This window comes from Urocampus carinirostris, chromosome 14, assembly GCF_059441175.1.
Source record: "Urocampus carinirostris isolate Australia breed hairy pipefish chromosome 14, RoL_Ucar_1.0, whole genome shotgun sequence".
Lineage (NCBI taxonomy): Eukaryota > Metazoa > Chordata > Actinopteri > Syngnathiformes > Syngnathidae > Urocampus > Urocampus carinirostris.
The window spans coordinates 12405956-12425865 of NC_142362.1; the positions used below are offsets into that span (position 1 = coordinate 12405956).

Sequence of the window (19910 nt, forward strand, 5' to 3'; positions counted from 1 at the left end):
CGTACAAGTATGTGCATTTCCCATTTCACCCTATTATTCATGTATCTTGGGATTTGAGTTGGTATTTACCGTAAATTCCGGATTATAGAGCGCACCTGATTATAAGCCGCACCCACCACATTTCGGGAGGAAAACCAATTTTGTACATACACAAGCCGCACCTGTATATTAGCCGCATGCGCCCACATTTAGAAAATGCAACACAAACACAACTTTAACCCATACCCGACACAGTCCAAAAATCACAGCCGACAAAATGAACGGAAAATGATACCGGTACTTAAGGTTTGATGCAGACCTGCAGAGTCCGGGTGCCCGTTGAAAGTAATCCAAAGAAAAAAGTGTATATTTCCAAAGGTAAGGGTGGGAAAAATATATATCCACTTTTGTCGGCCGCGTCCACAAACATGTCTCACCTTTACTCCACTTCCCGTCAGCCCGCGTTTGCCCCGCTCCTTCTTTCTCATTTGCTCGTGCAAAACATATCAGAATAAGTTTCTAAAATAAATACATTACAAAAATATACATTTGCAAATACCGTATTTTCCGCACTATAAGGCGCACCTAAAAGTCTTAATTTTTTTCAAAAGCTGACCATGCGCCTTATAACACAGTGCGCCTTATATATGGCTCAATATTAAATTCACATGGTCTCGCAACTTACTCAACGGCCGCCGACTCGATTTTACCCCGAACGTGGAGTGGTCCGCGGTGTATGCTGGGATTTATATACCGGCGTTTCATTGGCTAACCAATGTGTCAATCATCATTTGAATCGATCACTATTGGCTGAAGTTATTCGGAGCCTCGGATTGGCTAGATGCCCAAAACAAACCCTTCAATCGGCCGAGTTTAGCAATGGCGTAGCAAGTCCGCGGTGTATGCTGGGATTTATATACCGGCGTTTCATTGGCTAACCAATGTGTCAATCATCATTTGAATCGATCACTATTGGCTGAAGTTATTCGGAGCCTCGGATTGGCTAGATGCCCAAAACAAACCCTTCAATCGGCCGAGTTTAGCAATGGCGTAGCAAGCTTGCTACAGTACGCCATAAAGAAACATGTTTCATTAGTCTGTATTTGTAAATATTCTACTCTCCTGGATTTACTTCACTCACGGTTGTAAGAAGACCATGATTGCGTATCATTATTGAACGTGAGAACTTAGGTGAGTTATGCGGCTTTATATTTTCCCGGTATCTTGTTTTAGAACGATCTTGATGTTGCTGTGATGAGTTGAGTGAATTAAACTCAATTTCAAGTGTTTATTGTCATATGCACAGTAAAGTTGCGAGCGAAAAAGAAAATAGAAACACAGAAATGTTTGGCATTTCTTGAATCCCAAGACTTCAACCTTCCGAATGATATTTGAAATGACGCATTTAAGTGACATCGTACGGACACTGCATCCGCACGTGTCTACGACACGTATTTGCTTCTTTGCAAGCTTTGGGAATGTTAAGGGGGTAATCAGTTGGACTGAATCATCTGACTGTTTTGTCGACGTTCCCATTGTAGCGCCTTATAATCCGGTGCGCCTTATCTATGGAAGATATAGGACCAAAAACTATTTTTTGGGGGTGCGCCCTATAACCCGGTGCGCCCTATAGTGCGGAAAATACGGTACATATTATACATGGTTACTTATATTCACAAAGAAAGACGGTACACGAGAGAGTTTTCAAAGCTTTAATAATAATATTATAACTTTCATCCCAAACCGTGCCTGTGAAGGGTAGCAAAACGCTACTAGCAACACGCTCGCAACACAGTAAACATCTCTGTTAAAAATACATACCGTACCTGAAGTAGGCACGGTAAACCGTCCTCATTTTCCTCCTCATAACTGGCGTCATCAAAGTCGTCTTCCTTCAGTATGGGAAAGAGACTTTGTCATATAGACGTCGTCCCACGCTCCCAAATTCAAAATCACGCTAGCATCACGCTCGCAAAGTGAACTTTACGTGCGGTAGCTCTGTTTCCTTCTTTATCGGACTGCTCAATTGCGTTTAGCTTGAAAGTTGCGTCATGTGCCTTTCTTTTTGCAATTTGCATGATGAGGATATGTCTACGCTAATTTAGTTTGTGCACAAGCTAAGAAGTTGCAGTCTAAATCTTACCTTTTGTACTCGAGCGCCACTGGCGGCCGTTAGAAAAATTACATAAATTGGGCGCATCACTGAATAAGCCGCAGGGTTGAAAGTTTGGGAAAAAAGTAGCGGCTTATAGTCCGGAATTTACGGTATGTGCATTCCCCATTTCATCCTCTTATTCATGTATCTTTGGATTTGAGTTGGTATTTACTTGATACAGGCCTTTTCTCACTTTAAATATTTTCATGTTACGCTTATAAAGAGAAACCAAAAAATCCTGTGGTGAGGAGAATTATGACACTCTCCACCCCTCCCCTATTCCTCCTACCTATTTTTTCCACCCTAAACAGCTATGCTAAAAGTAGGATAAAAGCAGAAAACAGTTGTTTTGTGAAATTATTTTTTTTTGCATTTGTGATACCGCCAATTCTAAATAATGCTTTCCATAAACACATAGGCACTTTGCTTGCAAAATAATTATTAATTTAATCCCTGGCAGCTTCTTAATGTCTTTAATATGGTTCGAGTGTATCCGCAGGTTGGTGACTCACAGATATATGAACAGGTGCACTCATATACACAAAGCGAGCCCATTGCAGTAGGAAAAAAAGAAGAAAAAAAAAAACACACTCGAAAACTAAACAAACAAGCACGACCGTTCACATTGCGTTAAATTTGAAACCGATCCTTTCATAGCCGGGAGCTCGAGCCACAGGCTGCTGTTACTGTTGCCGGGAATTAATGTAAGGAGACTCGTGTGCGTGTTGGAACCCAAACTGCGATTGTCGCTGGGACTTGCCTGCAAGCACAACCTTTGGGATACTTCTGCCCCACATACACAAAACACATTTATCACACACACTCAAACATGCTAGTTGTTAACACGCATGCTCACACACACATAAATCGCGCCAACATCGCAATGCACAAACAGTTTTTCTCGACTGTCACAACATCTTACTACCCGAACGGTAAGACTTATGATAATGACGACGCAATAAAATACAGGGTTTTTATTTGTGTTTTAATTAATGACCTGAAAAAAGTCCCTGCTGAGGTGTTAACTGTATTATTGTCCAGTAAATACAGAGTGTTATGCATGAGCAAATATTAATATAATATTTTTTACTGTGTATGGTGCTGCTGCTTTTATTCTTCTTCACTGTTCTTAGCAGAGCTGCTGTGGCCGTGAACAATTATTTGCCCCTTTCCTGATCTCTGTGGTTTTTTTGCATATTTATCACTCACAAAAGTTTCAGATGATCAAACCAAATTTGATATCACACAAGGAATACTTAAGGGAATACAAAATGCAGTTTTGAAATGTTGATTACTAATGTTAAGGCACAAAATCAAAACCCACCTTTCCAATTTTTGACTCTTCAGTCCACGGAATGTTTCTTCAAAAGTGTTGAGGATAATCAAGATGCTTTTTGGCAAATGTGAGCTGAGTCTTTGTGTTCTTTTGTGACAGCAGTGATTTTCGCCAATGATTTCGCCCATGGATGCCACTTTTGGCCAGTGTCTTTCTTATAGTGGAGTCATGAACACTGACGTTAACTGAGGCCAGCGAGGTCTGAAGTTTTTGGGATGTTTTTCAAGGTATCTTTAGTAACCTCCTTGATGAGCCATAGTTACGCTCTTGAAGTAATCTCAGTTGGTCAACCACTCCGGAGAAGGTTTGACACTGTTTCCAGTTCTCTCAATCTGTGGATAATGGCTTTGACAGTGGTTATCTGTAGCTTTACAGCCTTGGAAATGGCTTTGTGACCGTTTCTGGACCGATAGTTTGAATCACTTTTTTTCTAATTCCTTCTGGATTGTGAAATCTCAGTTTTGTTCTTGAGATTTTGTAGCCTATTTCACTTAGTATAACATATTTAATTTAGCTGATTTATTGATTCAATACAGGTATTGGCCTGTGGAATTGAACTCAGCTTTTCCAAAATCGTTGTTGGTACCTTGTGATTTAAATAGGGGTGAGGCAATTGCTTTTTCACAAAGGGCCAGATCAGCCTAGATTTTTTTTTTGCCTTAACATTCGGAATCAACATTTCAAAACTGCATTTTGTATTTCCTCGGGTTGTGTCTGTTTGCTATTGAAATTTGTTTGATGATCTGAAACCTATGTGAGAGATAAATACGCAAAAAACACAGAGACCAGGAAAGGGGCAAATACTTTTTTTCTGCACTCAGTGTTCTCGTTTGCCCGCGTCCCTGCGTCCTAGACGCATTATTTTCGCTGGGGACGCATTGGGTCGAATCAACGTGCGTCCCCGGGACGCAACGTTTTTGACACCAAATTGTCATTATTACCCGATTACTTTTTTTTTTTTTAACAAAGATTTACCGCACTCCAAAATTTTCGTCAGGCAGATCCGCCATTGTTGTTTTGGTCTCGCGCCGATCTCGGCAAACGAGATCTCGTTGCTTCGAGATGACGTCATTATTGTGGTGGTTGTCGAGTGAAAGAGAAGTATGCCTCCGAAAAAACAGTTGGTATTAGGTGCAAATCAACAAAAAATTGGTAATTTCTTTAGTGTCGGTAATAAGTCGAAACATAACACAGGAAGTGGTAACAACGGCAATAATTCCGGCACGAAAAAATGGCGGAGAAATTCTTCAGAAGACCGCGAAGGCAAGGAAAACACGTGTTTTGAAGCAAACGATTCGACGAAAGATAAACAAAAGAATACTCCTAGCAAGAAAAGGACTTTTCTGCCAAAATGGACTAAATTATATTCCTGGTTACGCTATGAGGAGGATGATAATGGATTGGACTTTGAGAAGGCATTACAACTATGGCGGGACAGCAAACCACAAAGAATAAATGAACTGAAAATTTTTATGTGATAACTGCTTTGTATTACTAATTAACGGGGATGATTAAATCTGCATGAATATATAAATATTTCAGCAATATTATTTTGTATAGTGTACAATATTGTGAACTGAGAAATCTGAAGTGATATCTGCTTCGTATTACCAATTAACTGTGATGATTAAAACAGAATGAAAATATAGATTAATATAATTATTTGAGCAATAATATTTTGTATAATGTACAATATTGTTGTGAACTGAAAAATCTTGAAGTGATAACTGATTTGTATTACCAATAAACTGTGCTGATTAAAACTGAATGAATATATACATTTATATTATATATTTGTCGCCGATTTACAGTTTCAACCGCGATAAGACTAAATTTTGGGGACCCATTGATGTCTGTTGGGACCCATAGATTTTTGAGCATGTGAGTCCCTGGGACCCATCACTTTTCAGGGGTAAAATGAACACTGGCACTGTATGTTATGTATTTGCCATGTGGCGTAAACCTCGACTTATGGGTTTAATCTGTTCCCAGGCCATGCTTGTAACTCAACTTGCTTGTAAGATAAATCAATACATTTTTACCACAATGAATTGAATCACATCCACCGCTGTTCCTTGTATGGTGGGACAAATTGATCGTCACAACACCATACCCATTTTTTTTTTAAAGGATGTGTCTCAATAAAATCTTAACAAGACTTTTGTTTCATTTTAGCTTTTAACAATTGTTTGTATATAACTGTTTATTCATTATTTATTTGTTTTGCACAATACCACATCACAATGCAATTCCAACAATCGACCCCCTTTTAAATCAACAATAATCACTGGATTTCTTTTGCATATTTTTAGCAAAAAGGTTTACATTACATTAGGGGAATAATTATTATTACATTTTAAAATGTTGCAAAACGCTTTTAACTATTTTTGTATGTGTTGAAGAAACAAAAAGTACCCTTGAAAAATCTGGAACTTCTAGCTAGAGAAAATAATTCAGAAAAATTTTCATCATACAAAACAAACATTTAAATTGATGTCACTGGTTCTGATTTTGTCTCTAATCTTAATAGATTATCATCATTTAATTAAAGAAATTAAATTTGATATGATTTTATATTTGATGATTAGATTTTGCTATATTGTGTAGTGAAACCGAAAAACGAGTGCTAAAAAGCACAAGGAAGAATACAAACTACAGAGATTCAAAACGGCCTAACTGCACTGTTCTTCTACTCCTTATTTGCCTATCTGACAGGTTTATTTTGTTTTTAATATCGGACACCTGCAGAGGAGATTGCGTAGGATGCCAGATTGCAATGTTGACTATTGTGCACTGTTTACATCATTTTCACTATCGGCAAATCGTGTTTGCCATTCTTTGTTTTTTTTTTAGCCCTTAGGGCGAATCTGCTTTTTAACCTAGAAGATTTATTCTAAGATAAAGACCTAGGCAAAGGCTTTTAGAACACCTTGGGATTTTCTTATCTGATGGCCCTCCTTGTCCTCCTTGCAAGTCAAATTTATGTATTCTCTCCTAAATTATGTCTGTTGTGTCTACCAATCTATAACCTTATAAACAGCCATTCACAAATTTTGCAGTAAATTGGCAGACATTTATGTTGTTTATATATATATATATATATATATATATATATATATATATATATATATACACCGTATTTTCCGCACTATAAGGCGCACCTAAAAGTCTTAATTTTTTTCAAAAGCTGACCATGCGCCTTATAACACAGTGCGCCTTATATATGGCTCAATATTAAATTTGCAAGGTCTCGCAACTTACTCAACAGCCGCCGACTCGATTTTACCCCGAACGTGGAGTAGTCCGCGGTGTATGCTGGGATTTATATACCGGCGTTTTATTGTCTAACCAATGTGTCAATCATCATTTGAATCGATCACTATTGGCTGAAGTTATTCGGAGCCTCGGATTGGCTAGATGGCCTAAACAAACCCTGCAATCGGCCGAGTTTAGCAATGGCGTAGCAAGTCCGCGGTGTATGCTGGGATTTATATACCGGCGTTTCATTGGCTAACCAATGTGTCAATCATCATTTGAATCGATCACTATTGGCTGAAGTTATTCGGAGCCTCGGATTGGCTAGATGGCCGAAACAAACCCTGCAATCGGCCGACTTTAGCAATGGCGTAGCAAGCTTGCTAAAGTACGGCATAAAGAAGCATGTTTCATTAGTCTGTATTTGTAAATATTCTACTCTCCTGGATTTACTTCACTCACGGTTGTAAGAAGACCATGATTGCGTATCATTATTGAACTTGAGAACTTAGGTGAGTTATGCGGCTTTATATTTTCCCAGTATCTTGTTTTAGAACGATCTTGATGTTGCTGTGATGAGTTGAGTGAATTAAACTCAATTCCAAGTGTTTATTGTCATATGCACAGTAAAGTTGTGAGCGAAAAAGAAAATAGAAACATAGAAATGTTTGGCATCTCTTGAATCCCAAGACTTCAACCTTCCGAATGATATTTGAAATGACGCATTTAAGTGACATCGTACGGACACCGCATCCGCACGTGTCTACGACACGTATTTGCGTCTTTGCAAGCTTTGGGAATGTTAAGGGGGTAATAAGTTTGACTGAACTATCCGACTGTTTTGTCGACGTTCCCATTGTAGCGCCTTATGATCCGGTGCGCCTTATCTATGGAAGATATAGGACCAAAAACTATTTTTTGGGGGTGTGCCCTATAACCCGGTGCGCCCTATAGTCCGGAAAATACGGTATATATATATATAGACACATTTAATTATAAGATAAAGAAAATTAAGATTAAAATAAATACCCAGGTGAGACTTCATTAATATGATACATTTTTGACATTTATATATACTATCTTCAAATTTTCACAAATGTTTTACCCTACAAAAACGATAATCAGTCTTCTATTATTAAAGACAAAATGATTTAGCAAATATATAATGTTGGAACCTGAAACTCCAGTCCAAAAGTCATCTAAATTATATTTTGATAATGGCGATAGTTGGCAATCCTAATTTATTTTTGATTAAATCAATTGAAAATAGATCTATTTATTTTTATTTTTTACTCTATTATTATTAAGGTCAATAATGATAATAATAATATCATTAATACTACTTCAAGTTTTCATAATGTTGGCTCCAAAACATATACCTTATTTCCCGGACTTAAGTCGAATAAGCCCAAAAATGCATAATTAAGAAGGGAAGAACGTATATATATATATATATATATATATATATATATATATATATATCTCATCTCATCTCATTAGCTGTACCGCTTATCCTTATTAGGGTCGCGGGGGGGGCTAGAGCCCATCCCAGCCATCTCCGGGCAGTGGGCAGGGGACACCCTGAACTGGGTGCCAGCCAATTGCAGGGCAATGTATATATATATATATATATATATATATATATATAAGTGGGGGCGGCAGTGGCTCAGGAGGAAGAGCGCTCATCTTGGGATCAAGAGATCGCAGTTCAAATCCCGGCTCCTCCGTGTTACATGTCGAAATGTCCTTGGGTAAGACACTGAACCCCTAATGCCCCCAATAAGCAGGTTAGCGCCTTGCATGGCTGCACGGCTGCTATTGGGAAATGTGAAGCACACTGTAAAGCGCTTTGGGATGTCTTGACTTGAAAAGCGCTATATAGATGCAGATCATTTCATTTCATTTCATAAGTCACACCTGGAGTATAAGTCGCATTTTGGGGCGAAATTTATTTGATAAAATCCAACACCAAAAACAGAGATCCTCTTGAAAGGCAATTTATAATAATAATTTAAAAAATGTCGACCCGCGTGAAATGTTAATTAATGTGGTAATCATTTCACATATAAGTCGCACCAAAGTATATTTCACACCCTGACCAAACCATAAAAAGAAACTGAGTTATACTTCCAAAAATATGATTTATATTCAAAGAAAACATAAATGAAGGCCCCCGCGGTGCAGCTGATGAGATGAGATGAGATAAATGAAGGCACATTTTCGTCTTTTTTCATTTTCACAGACTCCGAAAGACGGAGCTGCCACTGTCTTGTACGCCGCCCTCTCACCAAAACTGGAAGGCGAGCTCGGGGGAGGCTACTGGTCCAACGGGCGCAGGGACGTCACGACGCCGCTAACTTTTGATCCTCAGATTCAGCAGCTCTTGTGGGAAACCAGCCACAGGATCCTGCTTCCACAGTAACAGTCTTTCATTGTGCCAATCAGCTTCTTTCTTTTGAATCGCCATCTCTGTTGACAATCTCACAACCCACCCCTGGACTGGAGACTATGATTGGTAGTCTGACCGGCTGAAAGGCCAACTGTTTTCTTTTCTATTCCCGCCAAAGAAGGGCTACAGCGAACGGAAGACTTTTCCCCATTGCGAGCTTGCAAACAGCAATCACATAACCATCAGTCCTAAGCGGCACGCAACGACACCTGCCTTAAAAGCGCTCCCCTGGTCCATGAGGCTTGAAGGCCTCTCCCCACCCTAACGTTTTTGCATTTCGCTAATGTGATTCCGAGCAAAAAAAACAACAGATTTTGGCACGAGTTCTGTCCGAGCCTGGCACTCACTTTGAATTTCTCCAAAGCTACGGAGGCGCCAAGTGATGTCATCGCTGAGTTTTTACACCTCAGTGATTCTGGGCTCATCTTGCGATGAGGCCTTTTTTGACTGGGAGCACTTTGATTTGTGGCGCTTTAATCGCTTTATGTTGTCGTCTTCTAATCGTGTGATTAGCTGTGTTTGAAACAAAAAGAATAGCTAACTTCAATGTGACCGACGCTAGCAACCGTTTTCTTTTTGTCCATGATGACAAAATGTCATTTCACTTGCCATTATCTCGCACCACTGCATAATTTTTACATTTTTGAATATATTTCTTTCTCAGCGGATGAGTTTAAATAGCCCCCGACTTCTACTGCAATAGTCAGCTTGAGTTTTTTGCCGTAAGGCTGCATTGGGACCAAGCATGAGTTTGATTCAGAGGCTGCAGTCACGCTTTAAGCCAAAGATGGCAGTCACAAGTGCGAAAAAAAACCCTTTCAATGTACTATATTTATTTGAGTATAACGCAGACAATTTCGACCGAAAAAGATCCCAAATATTGGGTGTGGGTTATAATCGAGGGATCCAGTGACACGCTCAGATGTATTACTGTAGTATATTACGGTATTTGCACAATGGTTTATTAGTCGAAGATATCGCTGACTACAATCGCAATCCATTGAATGCAACCACATCTCTCGACCCTCAAGACACTTACGTTCCCGTTTTAGTAATAATATCCAAATCATCTGTGTGGACGATCTAAAACATATACGAACAGCCAGACATGGGTGGGAAAGAAACCAAGCAAGGGTGGCAGGTGTGTCTGTGTATGAGCTCTAATAATAATACTAATAATAATAATGAAGCTGAGAACTGTAATGTATTCTCAAGTGAACTATTTTGAACTCCCACTTGTCCAACATGTCACACACCACAACACTGCCGCTGGGGCATACCATTGCACAAAGGGATGGCGAAGGGGATATTCAATTATTCTCTAACACATAGCCTCCCTGCCTCAACGTTTGTGACAATGCTAAGTTTGAGCCGAAAAATGTGAAACAAAATGTTATACCCATTTAATTAAAAAATTATGGAGTGCACGTTATACACGCGTGCGCACAATTCTCAAATACAGTAAATACGATACATCATACATTTCATTTTTGACTATCACTTGTCATAAAGAGCTTCAAAATGTCCACAGAGCACAGACCACAATTTTGGTTGTAGGCTAGCTTCAGGTCAACGTTAGCTTTGTTGTCTTAACAATTATTTTTTAGATTTTATTGTTTGCAGAGATTATGTATTTATAAGGCAGGGATTTGCGGCATGACTAATGGTATTAAGAGACTTTCTATTTTTTGACAAAGCTCGAGACAACCTTTTGACTAATGATAGTCTGAGCCGGTTCCAGACCTTAAACTATTTTTGAACCTGGACTTAAATGTGAAAAACTAAGACTGAGGTCCAATCCCATGACTCCACCTTATACTCTTTGTTTTTCCCATTACTCTAGCAATGCGTCTTTTCAATGAGGCAAAGACCTTCCAATTCTTTAAAAAAGTGTTAGAGTAAGGGACGTAAGTCTCCTTTCACGAAGTTAGATTAGGGGTCTTCTCTTTAATCACACCCTCTTAACACTGACATGGCAAAAACAACACAGCAATGCAACAATATGTGGAAAGTAGGGTATTTTGCAGAGGAATAATCCCTTCCCATTCTTCCCCTCAAAAAGTTTTAAGGAATAAAAAACAGTTCTCCCAAACCAGGATACAAAAATAGAAAAGAGCATTAAACAATGGCCGCATCAGTCTGTCCCCATTTTCCTTTGTGCTAATCCGTTTTATAGAATCACTATCTGCACCCGTCCGAAATAAGTTTGAATCCTCGCTCTGTTTTTGCAAAACGGCGAGATCTTACAGATTGAACACGAGCAAAAGAAATGGAAAACACAATCCCATTTTTGGTGTTCAGTATTCAAAGTGCGATTGGTTCCTTGCCACTCATGCGTCTTCATTTGGCGGCGCTCCCGATGCATTGTGGGAGCGAGATATCCCACTGGTGGGAATCAAGCTCCATCGGCTAAGCTCGTACGTACACACACGCACGGTCATTCATAAACATTGCAGGGAGAACATCCGGGCACAGTTTTCTCAACGAGCAAACAAAATCAATTGCCGTGTGATGTAAGATTTAGACTGCGAAAACGGAACATATTCATTTCCCTGACGATCATCGCTTTACACGTCCGTAATGATATCCTCTCGTAATTATGCTCGTTATGTCTGAATTATTAAGATCGTTTACTTGCAATGCGTGATCAACCTGCTTTGCCCAACCCATTTATTTATGGGTGTTCCATAAAACTGATACCGACACTCAAATCTTAAAATAGTCTCAATATTGACCCTATTAGAGAAAATATCTTTATATCTTGAAATTATATTGTGACTTTATTACTTGAGATGTATGATACATTTTTCAGCCTGATTCAGATATTCTATTCATAATTTGTTATTGATACCGAAACCACGCACCAATGCTACTAGTAGATTCATTTTACTCTTCAGTAAGAAAAGACATTTTTAAGGGACAGTGTGTATTACCGTAAATTCCGGACTATAGAGCGCACCTGATTATAAGCCGCACCCACCACATTTCGGGAGGAAAACCGATTTTGTACATACACGAGCCGCACCTGTATATTAGCCGCATGAGCCCACATTGCAAAAACGCAACACAAACACAAAATTAACCCATACTCGACACAGTCTAAAAAATCACAGCCGGCAAATTGAACGGAAAATGATACTGGTACTTAAGGTTTGATGCAGACCTGCAGAGTCCGGGTGCCCGTTGAAAGTAATCTAGGAAAAAAGCATATATTTCCAAAGGTAACGGTTGGAAAAATATATATCCACTATTGTCGGCCAGGTCCACAAACACGTCTCACCTTTACTCCATTTCCCGTCAGCCAGTGTTTGCCCCGCCCCTTCTTTCTCATTTGCTCGTGCTGTTGGATTCCCAAAAAGATGATAGACCCAAACGCGTAACGTTTCCACACCAAGCTTTATTTACGGAAGCGGAGCAGTCATGCGCGGGAACACAAACGCCAACAATTCGGCAATCGCTGGGCAGGAGAAGCAGGAAGCCCATGAGATCGAAGCGTTATCGGAATGCGGAAACGAATGGAGTAGCTGGGACGAGCGATCGGAGCGTGGTCGATGTGCAAATATGGTTCAAGTAGTCGGAGCGGGAGATTGAAGCGTGGTCGATGGATGAAATGGGTCAAGTAGCCGGAGACGATCGGGGAATCGGGGTCAGACGAGCAGGGTGCAATTGAGGACGGGACAGACTGAATCGATACCGGATACTGGATACTGAATAACAGGGCTTGGATGAGGGATTGATACAGGGTACAGGATACGGAACAGACGGGAGCCAGAATATGAATGCTTGCCTTGCAAGTACGGAGGTTCATTGACAGACCAACAAGGAGTGAATGAGAGTTTAAAGCAGCTGGCCCCAAATGAGCGGGCACAGGTGAGGGCAATGGATAATCGTGACATTTCATTTCTTTGACCGGCCTTTTTTGAGGTTTTTTGGTACCCGCAGTAGTAAGATGATCTTTAGGAGAGGTTCATGTTATGTAAAATAAATGCTAATATCTTGACGAGTATTTGAAAAAAAATGCTAATTACTTTTTGCTTGAATATCAAAATTGTTTTTATTTAATTAAGTGTTTTTCTTCACCACTAGAAGGTGCTACAAAATAAACACTGTCCCTTTAAAGAAATAACTTTAAATTCCAACATATTTCCTTTAGTATTGCATTTATTATAGAAAATTGATTCATGACTCTAATTACTAGTTCCTGAAATTAAATGAATCTACAACTACAAAAAAAGCCAATACTTGGTATAGGCACTTGCCCATCCCTACAATTTAACATTATTTTAATGTTAGGTTCCGGATCTAGGGCTAAAGGAATTTTCAATACAGATACCGACCACTGTCATAATTAGTGATACCTTAAAACGCTGGTATTGGCCCTAATAATGATACGTGGTATCGGCACTCGCACATCCCTACAGTTTCCCATTCCTTAAATGTTATGTTCCCGATCGAGAGCTCCAAGGTTTCCAATCCTGATACCGACCAATGTCATAATAACTGATGCCGCGAAAGGCTGGTATCTGCACCGATAAGGATACCTGGTATCAGTCCTCACCCATCCCTGTATTTCAATATTTCTTTTAATGTTTCTATTCTTATTTAAGGACACAGGGCTGTGAATACTGATACCGGTAATGGTTGTGAAGAGGGATTCCTTGAAAAAAACTGGTATTGGCACCAATGAGAATACAAGTATTGTATTTTTATTATGGGATGGAGTGCTGCTGATACTAGTACTGGTCACTGTTGTGCAGAAAGATACCTTAAAATACCTGGGTTCTGCACCGATAGGGACTCTGGCTATCGGCACTTTCCCATTCCTACATTTAATTCCTTTAATTTTTTATGGAGTGTTAGAGGGCTTCTAGTACCAATACCAGTCATTATTTTGAAGAGAGATACCTTAAAAATGGCTGTTACGGGCACCGATACCTGGCACCGATAATCATCCGTCCCTGAAAAAAAATGCTATCCCCCCAAAAAATAGCACATTCTAAGAGCCAGCCAGCCATCCTTTTGTCGAATCTAGGTTGTGGTGTGTTCAAGTGATGTACAATCTGTATCCATTATTTCCAATAATGTTGTCTGGCACCACTGACAGCTTTCAGACGAGCTTGCATCTTCTAAGCCGGGCAAAAAAGATGACCTTGCGCGTCCTACAAATAGTCTGATAAATACACAAACACGGGCTAGCTTTTGTGTTGCTTTTCAAATGATAAACTAATATTCTAGAGGATAATGCGGCAAATCGGGAGCTCTGTCGTCATGCAGCTCATTTGCCCGTGTCGGGGTTTGATGGCACTGCGGTACCTCAAGCGTTAAATTGGACTTTGATTGGCCACAACTGACGGCGTCTCCGATATGGGTATTCGTATTGATTTTTCTTTTCGCCTTTCACTTTATTTTGTAAGTATTTTTACAGCTTTGCGCATTGTGACACGTCTTTATCAAAATAGCGGCTGACAGGGCACACTCAGTACAGTGACGCATGGTGGCGGGGGCGGCATATTTAGGCTTGAATTTTCTTCAGCTGCAACTGGAGCTCGGGTCGAGGTGAATCGTTGGAAATGTCACTCAGTTTAGGTTCAAAGGATTCAAAGCTGAGTCGTCTTTTAGCGTACCGTGCATTCCAAATTCAACTGGAGAACCCTTCCAAAAATATAGCATTTTTAAAATTATCTTATCCTTAAAGGACAGGTTAGGCTTTAAGTTGATGAAACTACTTCAAAACATTTCGAAAACCAAACGATAATCTGAACAACGTGGCGTCTGAAATACTCCACTGCCTTGAAATGGTTCAGCCCAATTGATTCCTACCATCGCTCTCACCCCCTTCCCCTTTGGCTTAGCTAGTGTCACTTGCGGCATGGCGGCAGAGTCTGTGGAGGCTCTGGTGTATGTTATACAGTGGTAATGTTGAACAAACTATACCATGAATTTGTTATCATCAACAGATATCACTCCTTATTTTATCTGCCATGAATCGAATGCAACAATGATCAGCCAAGCTTAATTTTTCCGTGTGTAAGAAGTCTATAGTCATCTACCCAGAAACTGCATTGACACAAGTTTTTTTCTGTAAAAAAAGCACCATTGCTGCACCATGTTCAATGATCCTGTATCACTTTTAAGTGAATGAAAAAAACACAGCCAGAAGCTCTGAACCTATAACCGCCCCTGGCTCCATCAGAAAAGAAGCTATTGCATATTCTAATTGTAAACATTTGAGGTTGAATATTAGTCATGATTGTCTTGATTTTTTCAAAATAAAGTCGTGTTATTGAAGAGAAGACATCTATAGATTTTAAACTTGCGAGGAGACCAGGCAAGAAAGCTAAAACCTCAGATAATAAAGTCTTTTCTAAAGGCACTCGCTTGAGTGCCCTCTTTTTATTAGATCTCCTAGGTTACAAAAACAGATACGCCCTAAAGGGTTTGGATTTCAAAGAACAACATGATTGGCCGATAGTGACAATGATGTAAACAGTTTATAATAGTCAAAACAGCGAACAACAGTGCACAATAATAGTCATATTAGTGAATTGGCATCCTATGCAATCTCCTTGCAGCTCCTGTTTTATATATTTTAAGAAATAATAATGAAAAAAAGAACAAAATTACCAATGACATTTGCATTTTGCTATTTGTTTAAGCGCAAGTATGAAGTGGACCAAATTATAAGACGCACCATCCAAAACTGAAATAACAGACTCTGGCATTATCATTATTTCATATATTATCAAATGACCAAACAACACACAGTGAAATAAAATGTTCAAGTTTTGTCTCAATATATATATGGTGTGGCTCTCTCTCAAAAAAAAAAGTCAAAATATTTTTGTTATTTGGGTCAAAAAGGTTCCCGATCCCTGCTTTTAGACGCATAGAGTGCACTGTTCTTGTTCTATTATGATTTCAATCAATAATTTGACAATTTTATTCTACCACCTCCATGTCATTATGCAATTTGCCATGGTTAATTACCTTGTACGGTTTTATTCACAAAACTCAATTTTGGACTTATCGTCTACTTTCGAGTCATAGATTTTCCTTGTATTCTGTCCCTCCTATAAAAACAACAGAGGTAAAATACACAACTCTGCTTGGTTCCAATGGTGCAAATAAACACACCGTTGCACATCAATTGAGCTTCATTTCAAAAGCATAAATAAGATAAACAAATTCTCTTTAAAAGAAAAAGTCTCTGTTCGGCAAAATCGAGCTTATATCCTCGTCTCGAGTGTTTCGGAGTGGGTAGGACAAAGCATGCTGGGTTTTCAATTACCCAACTGAAAAAAGAGAAGTGAGCACTCAAGTAGACCCGTCTGTGTTAAACGTCCCTGTGTGGTTTTACTTGTCTGTTTTTAAAAAGGCCGCTGAAGGCTACGGACCGAAGGAGCTCTTTATTGACTTCTTCTGAATGACCTGGAATTACATTTATATTAAATGTTCCCGGCTCAAGTTGTCTAAATCATAAATGTGTATATGTATAGGGAGTGAGAACATATAATTGTATACGAGGTGCAGCCAGATGACGGAACGTTTCATCCTTGCACGATTTTATCCTCAAACCCGATGTGAGCATTCAGTCCATGTCGGTTTTATGAGACAAAGTAAAATGTTTTATTTTTTTATGAAGATTATGTTGCTTTCTTTTGCCTTGTAACAGTACATATATATGGAGGACCGGTCCTGCAATATGTAAAAATACACATTTAAATGAATACATATCTAAAAATGTACGCCATATTAGTAATTGAACATGAATACCTAATTATATGACATCAATGAAATGTTTTTATTTATTAATGGGCTTTTGTCATTTATTTTGTAATGTATTTCTGCATTTATTTTATCAACTATTTTGTCACGTTCTTTGTCGTGCATTTTCTCACAACGTATTACTCGGCAGCACGGCGGGGCAGTGGTTAACGCGTGTGCGGCACAGTTCTAAGGTCTTGGGAACCTCCTGTGTGGGTTCAAATCCAGCTACGGGACTTACTGTGCGGAGTTTATATGTTCTCCCCGTGCTTGCGTGGGTTTCCCCCGGGCACTCCGGTTTCCTCCCACATTCCAAAGACATGCATTTCAGGTGGATCGCCTGGTCCAAATTGTCCCTAGGTGTGAATGAGCGAGCGAGTTGTCTGTCCCAGTGTGCCCTGCGATTGGCTGGCATCCAGTTCAGGGTGTCCACTGCCCGATGATTGCTGGGATGGGCTCCAGCACCCTCGCGACCCTACTGAGGATAAAGCGGTGCAGCTAATGAGATGAGATGAGATATTATTACTCAAATGAGGAGACGGTCCAGTTCCTTGAGCTTTTCACCTATTGGTTGATATGTAATGAACGAATTGTCTACTCCACCGATCAACCTATAGGTGAAATGCTCAGCCAGTTTGACCCGCCCCCTCATTTTAATAACATATTGTTGCAATAACAAAATACATGAAAAAATACCAGAGAAAATAAACAAAAAATAGACATGAAAATACACAAGATGTGTGACAAAATGCACGGCGTAAATAGGCGACAAAAATATACAAAAACTCGACACAATAGATGAAGTAATACACGTCACAATAGTTGAAACAATACACGACATAATACTTGATACAATACATGACACAATACACAACAAAATACTTGATAATATACATAACAATACGACGACGATGTAAAAGAGGAATATACACGACAAAACCCTCGCCAGAACACTCAACACAATACACAACAAAGTAAGCTGTCATGATTACTGATGTGAATCACCTGCGCCCGCTCCTTTGGCGCCAAGTGCCTCGAACTCTGATTGGCTCCCTGTCCTTATTTAAAACTACTATCCGTCCCCTTTTGTCAGTCCGTCTGCAAACCTCAGTTAACGCTAGGCAAGCCCTTTTCGACCCTGACTCCCACCTGTTTTTTGCTCCCGTCTGTCCCCCGGCTTCGACCGGTTTTTGTTCCTGACCACTTCTACTCTCCCGTCCCGGCTTTCGAACTCCTTTTGTCCCCGACCACGTCTACTCCCCTTTCCTGGCTTACGACTCGCTTACGACCCCGACCACGTTTTTGCTCTCCTGTCCCGGCTACTGACCTGTTTTCCGTTCCCGACACCGCCATCGCTCGCCACGGAAGATTCACTTCCGCGTTCAGAGCGACCTGCTTCCCACGTCCAGCAATCTCTGGATCGTGGGTGCAACCCTTTCTCTTTCTTCCAATAAAACCTGTGAGAAACGCAAGTGGGTCCTGTCTCCGTTCTGGTCCTGACATAAGCGGGAAAATACATGACAAAATACTCGACACATTACACGGCAAAATACTTGACAAAACACACGAGAAAAGGCACGACACAACACGAAAAAATACTCGACAAAATACTGGACACAATACACGACAAAGTACAAAAGAAAATTCACGAACCAACACGCAATACACGTTAGAATACTCGAAATACACGACAAAATATATGACAAATAGCATAAATGTATGAATCAATAATAATAATAAATGACAATTCTGTCAATTTTTAAAGTAATATGTGATTTATTCACATGATCATTTATTTCTATAGCCTATATTTGTAGGTGTTTATTTATTTATACATTTATTTTTAGCTACGGCAGGATCGTTCCTCCATATATCTCGCCCCTAATTGTGCAACTGTGACTTTTCCACATGTAAAAAATAACAAAAGTTGTTCAAACTGTGAAACTGTCTTGTCCTGTGCTGTAACTCTCCGGCAATTGTGTTGCCTGCGTGCGTGACTCCAAGAGGAAAACCATGTTTGTTTTTTGTTTTTTTTCACTTTTGGTCGATGGTTGTGACATTCCAGCATTAGCCGCCACCTTTTCTATTATCCAAAGCCTTTCAATAAACATATCATGGTGTCACTCTTCGCTTCTGTCCTTGACAAGGTTTGCCAGGGAGAAATTTGTCATTCTGTCGACAGGCGGCATGAGACGGGAGCCTGAGGCTGAGTCTGAACTTCAGTCAGTGCCGGATCGCACACCATTGCTAAGACTAAACCTAAAGCATGCAGACACTAAAGATGGTAACCTCTGTCAACACTTTAATAGCCAATCCAGGGCAAGTAGTGCGTGACGTCGGCAAATAAACAGAAAGTGTCGACCCCAAAGGAAATTCGAAGTAGCAAGCTTTGATATTTTTGCAAAATAGACCCTTTCATTTGTGTAAAAACATTGTGAAGTATTCGGTGGATGAAGCTTAGCCTGTAGGCAAAAGACCAAAGGAACCAAGCTTCAATTTCTGCTAGGTTGGTGTTAAAATGCTCTCATGTCAAGTCAAGTCATTTTTATTTGTATAGCCCTTAATCACAAAGAGTCTCAAATGGCTTCGCAGGTTATTACACAGACTATTTTTTCAGACTATTATTACACCATCCCCTGATCTGGAACCAACATGAGGGCAAGGAAAAACTCAAAAAACCTCAACATGAGGAAAATGAAGAAACCCTGAGAAGGGACCGCACATGTGGCATCCCCCTTTCAGGATTACCAGACAGCAAAAGATGTTGCAATCACAAATAATACAGAAATATTGTCCAAGAAAAGTATAGGTTATTCATGTCGTGTGTTTAAGTGTCAGAATCTGAGAAAAAGGGATTGTAAATTGAAGTTTGACAGGATCTCAGTAGACACTCCTGATCAAAGAAAACAAAGAGAATTGTGCTTAGATGCAATAAAGTCAAAAGATTGGACCAAGGCACTCATCAAAAATAC

The 19910-nt window shown here is 39.7% G+C and overlaps 1 protein-coding gene across 4 annotated transcripts in view; it reads left to right on the top strand.

The window, feature by feature from the left end:
* The window catches only part of LOC148352650 (polyprenol dehydrogenase), a 70517-nt gene extending 56425 nt beyond the window's left edge, over positions 1 to 14092 (top strand). For all 4 annotated transcript variants that reach the window (XM_088353161.1, XM_088353163.1, XM_088353164.1 and 1 more), the window contains exon 7: positions 8968 to 14092. In XM_088353161.1, the coding sequence (XP_088209287.1) occupies positions 8968 to 9147 (180 nt within the window). In that variant the 3' untranslated portion in view covers positions 9148 to 14092. The remainder of the gene's footprint in view (positions 1 to 8967) is intronic.
* The last annotated feature ends 5818 nt before the right edge of the window (positions 14093 to 19910 follow it).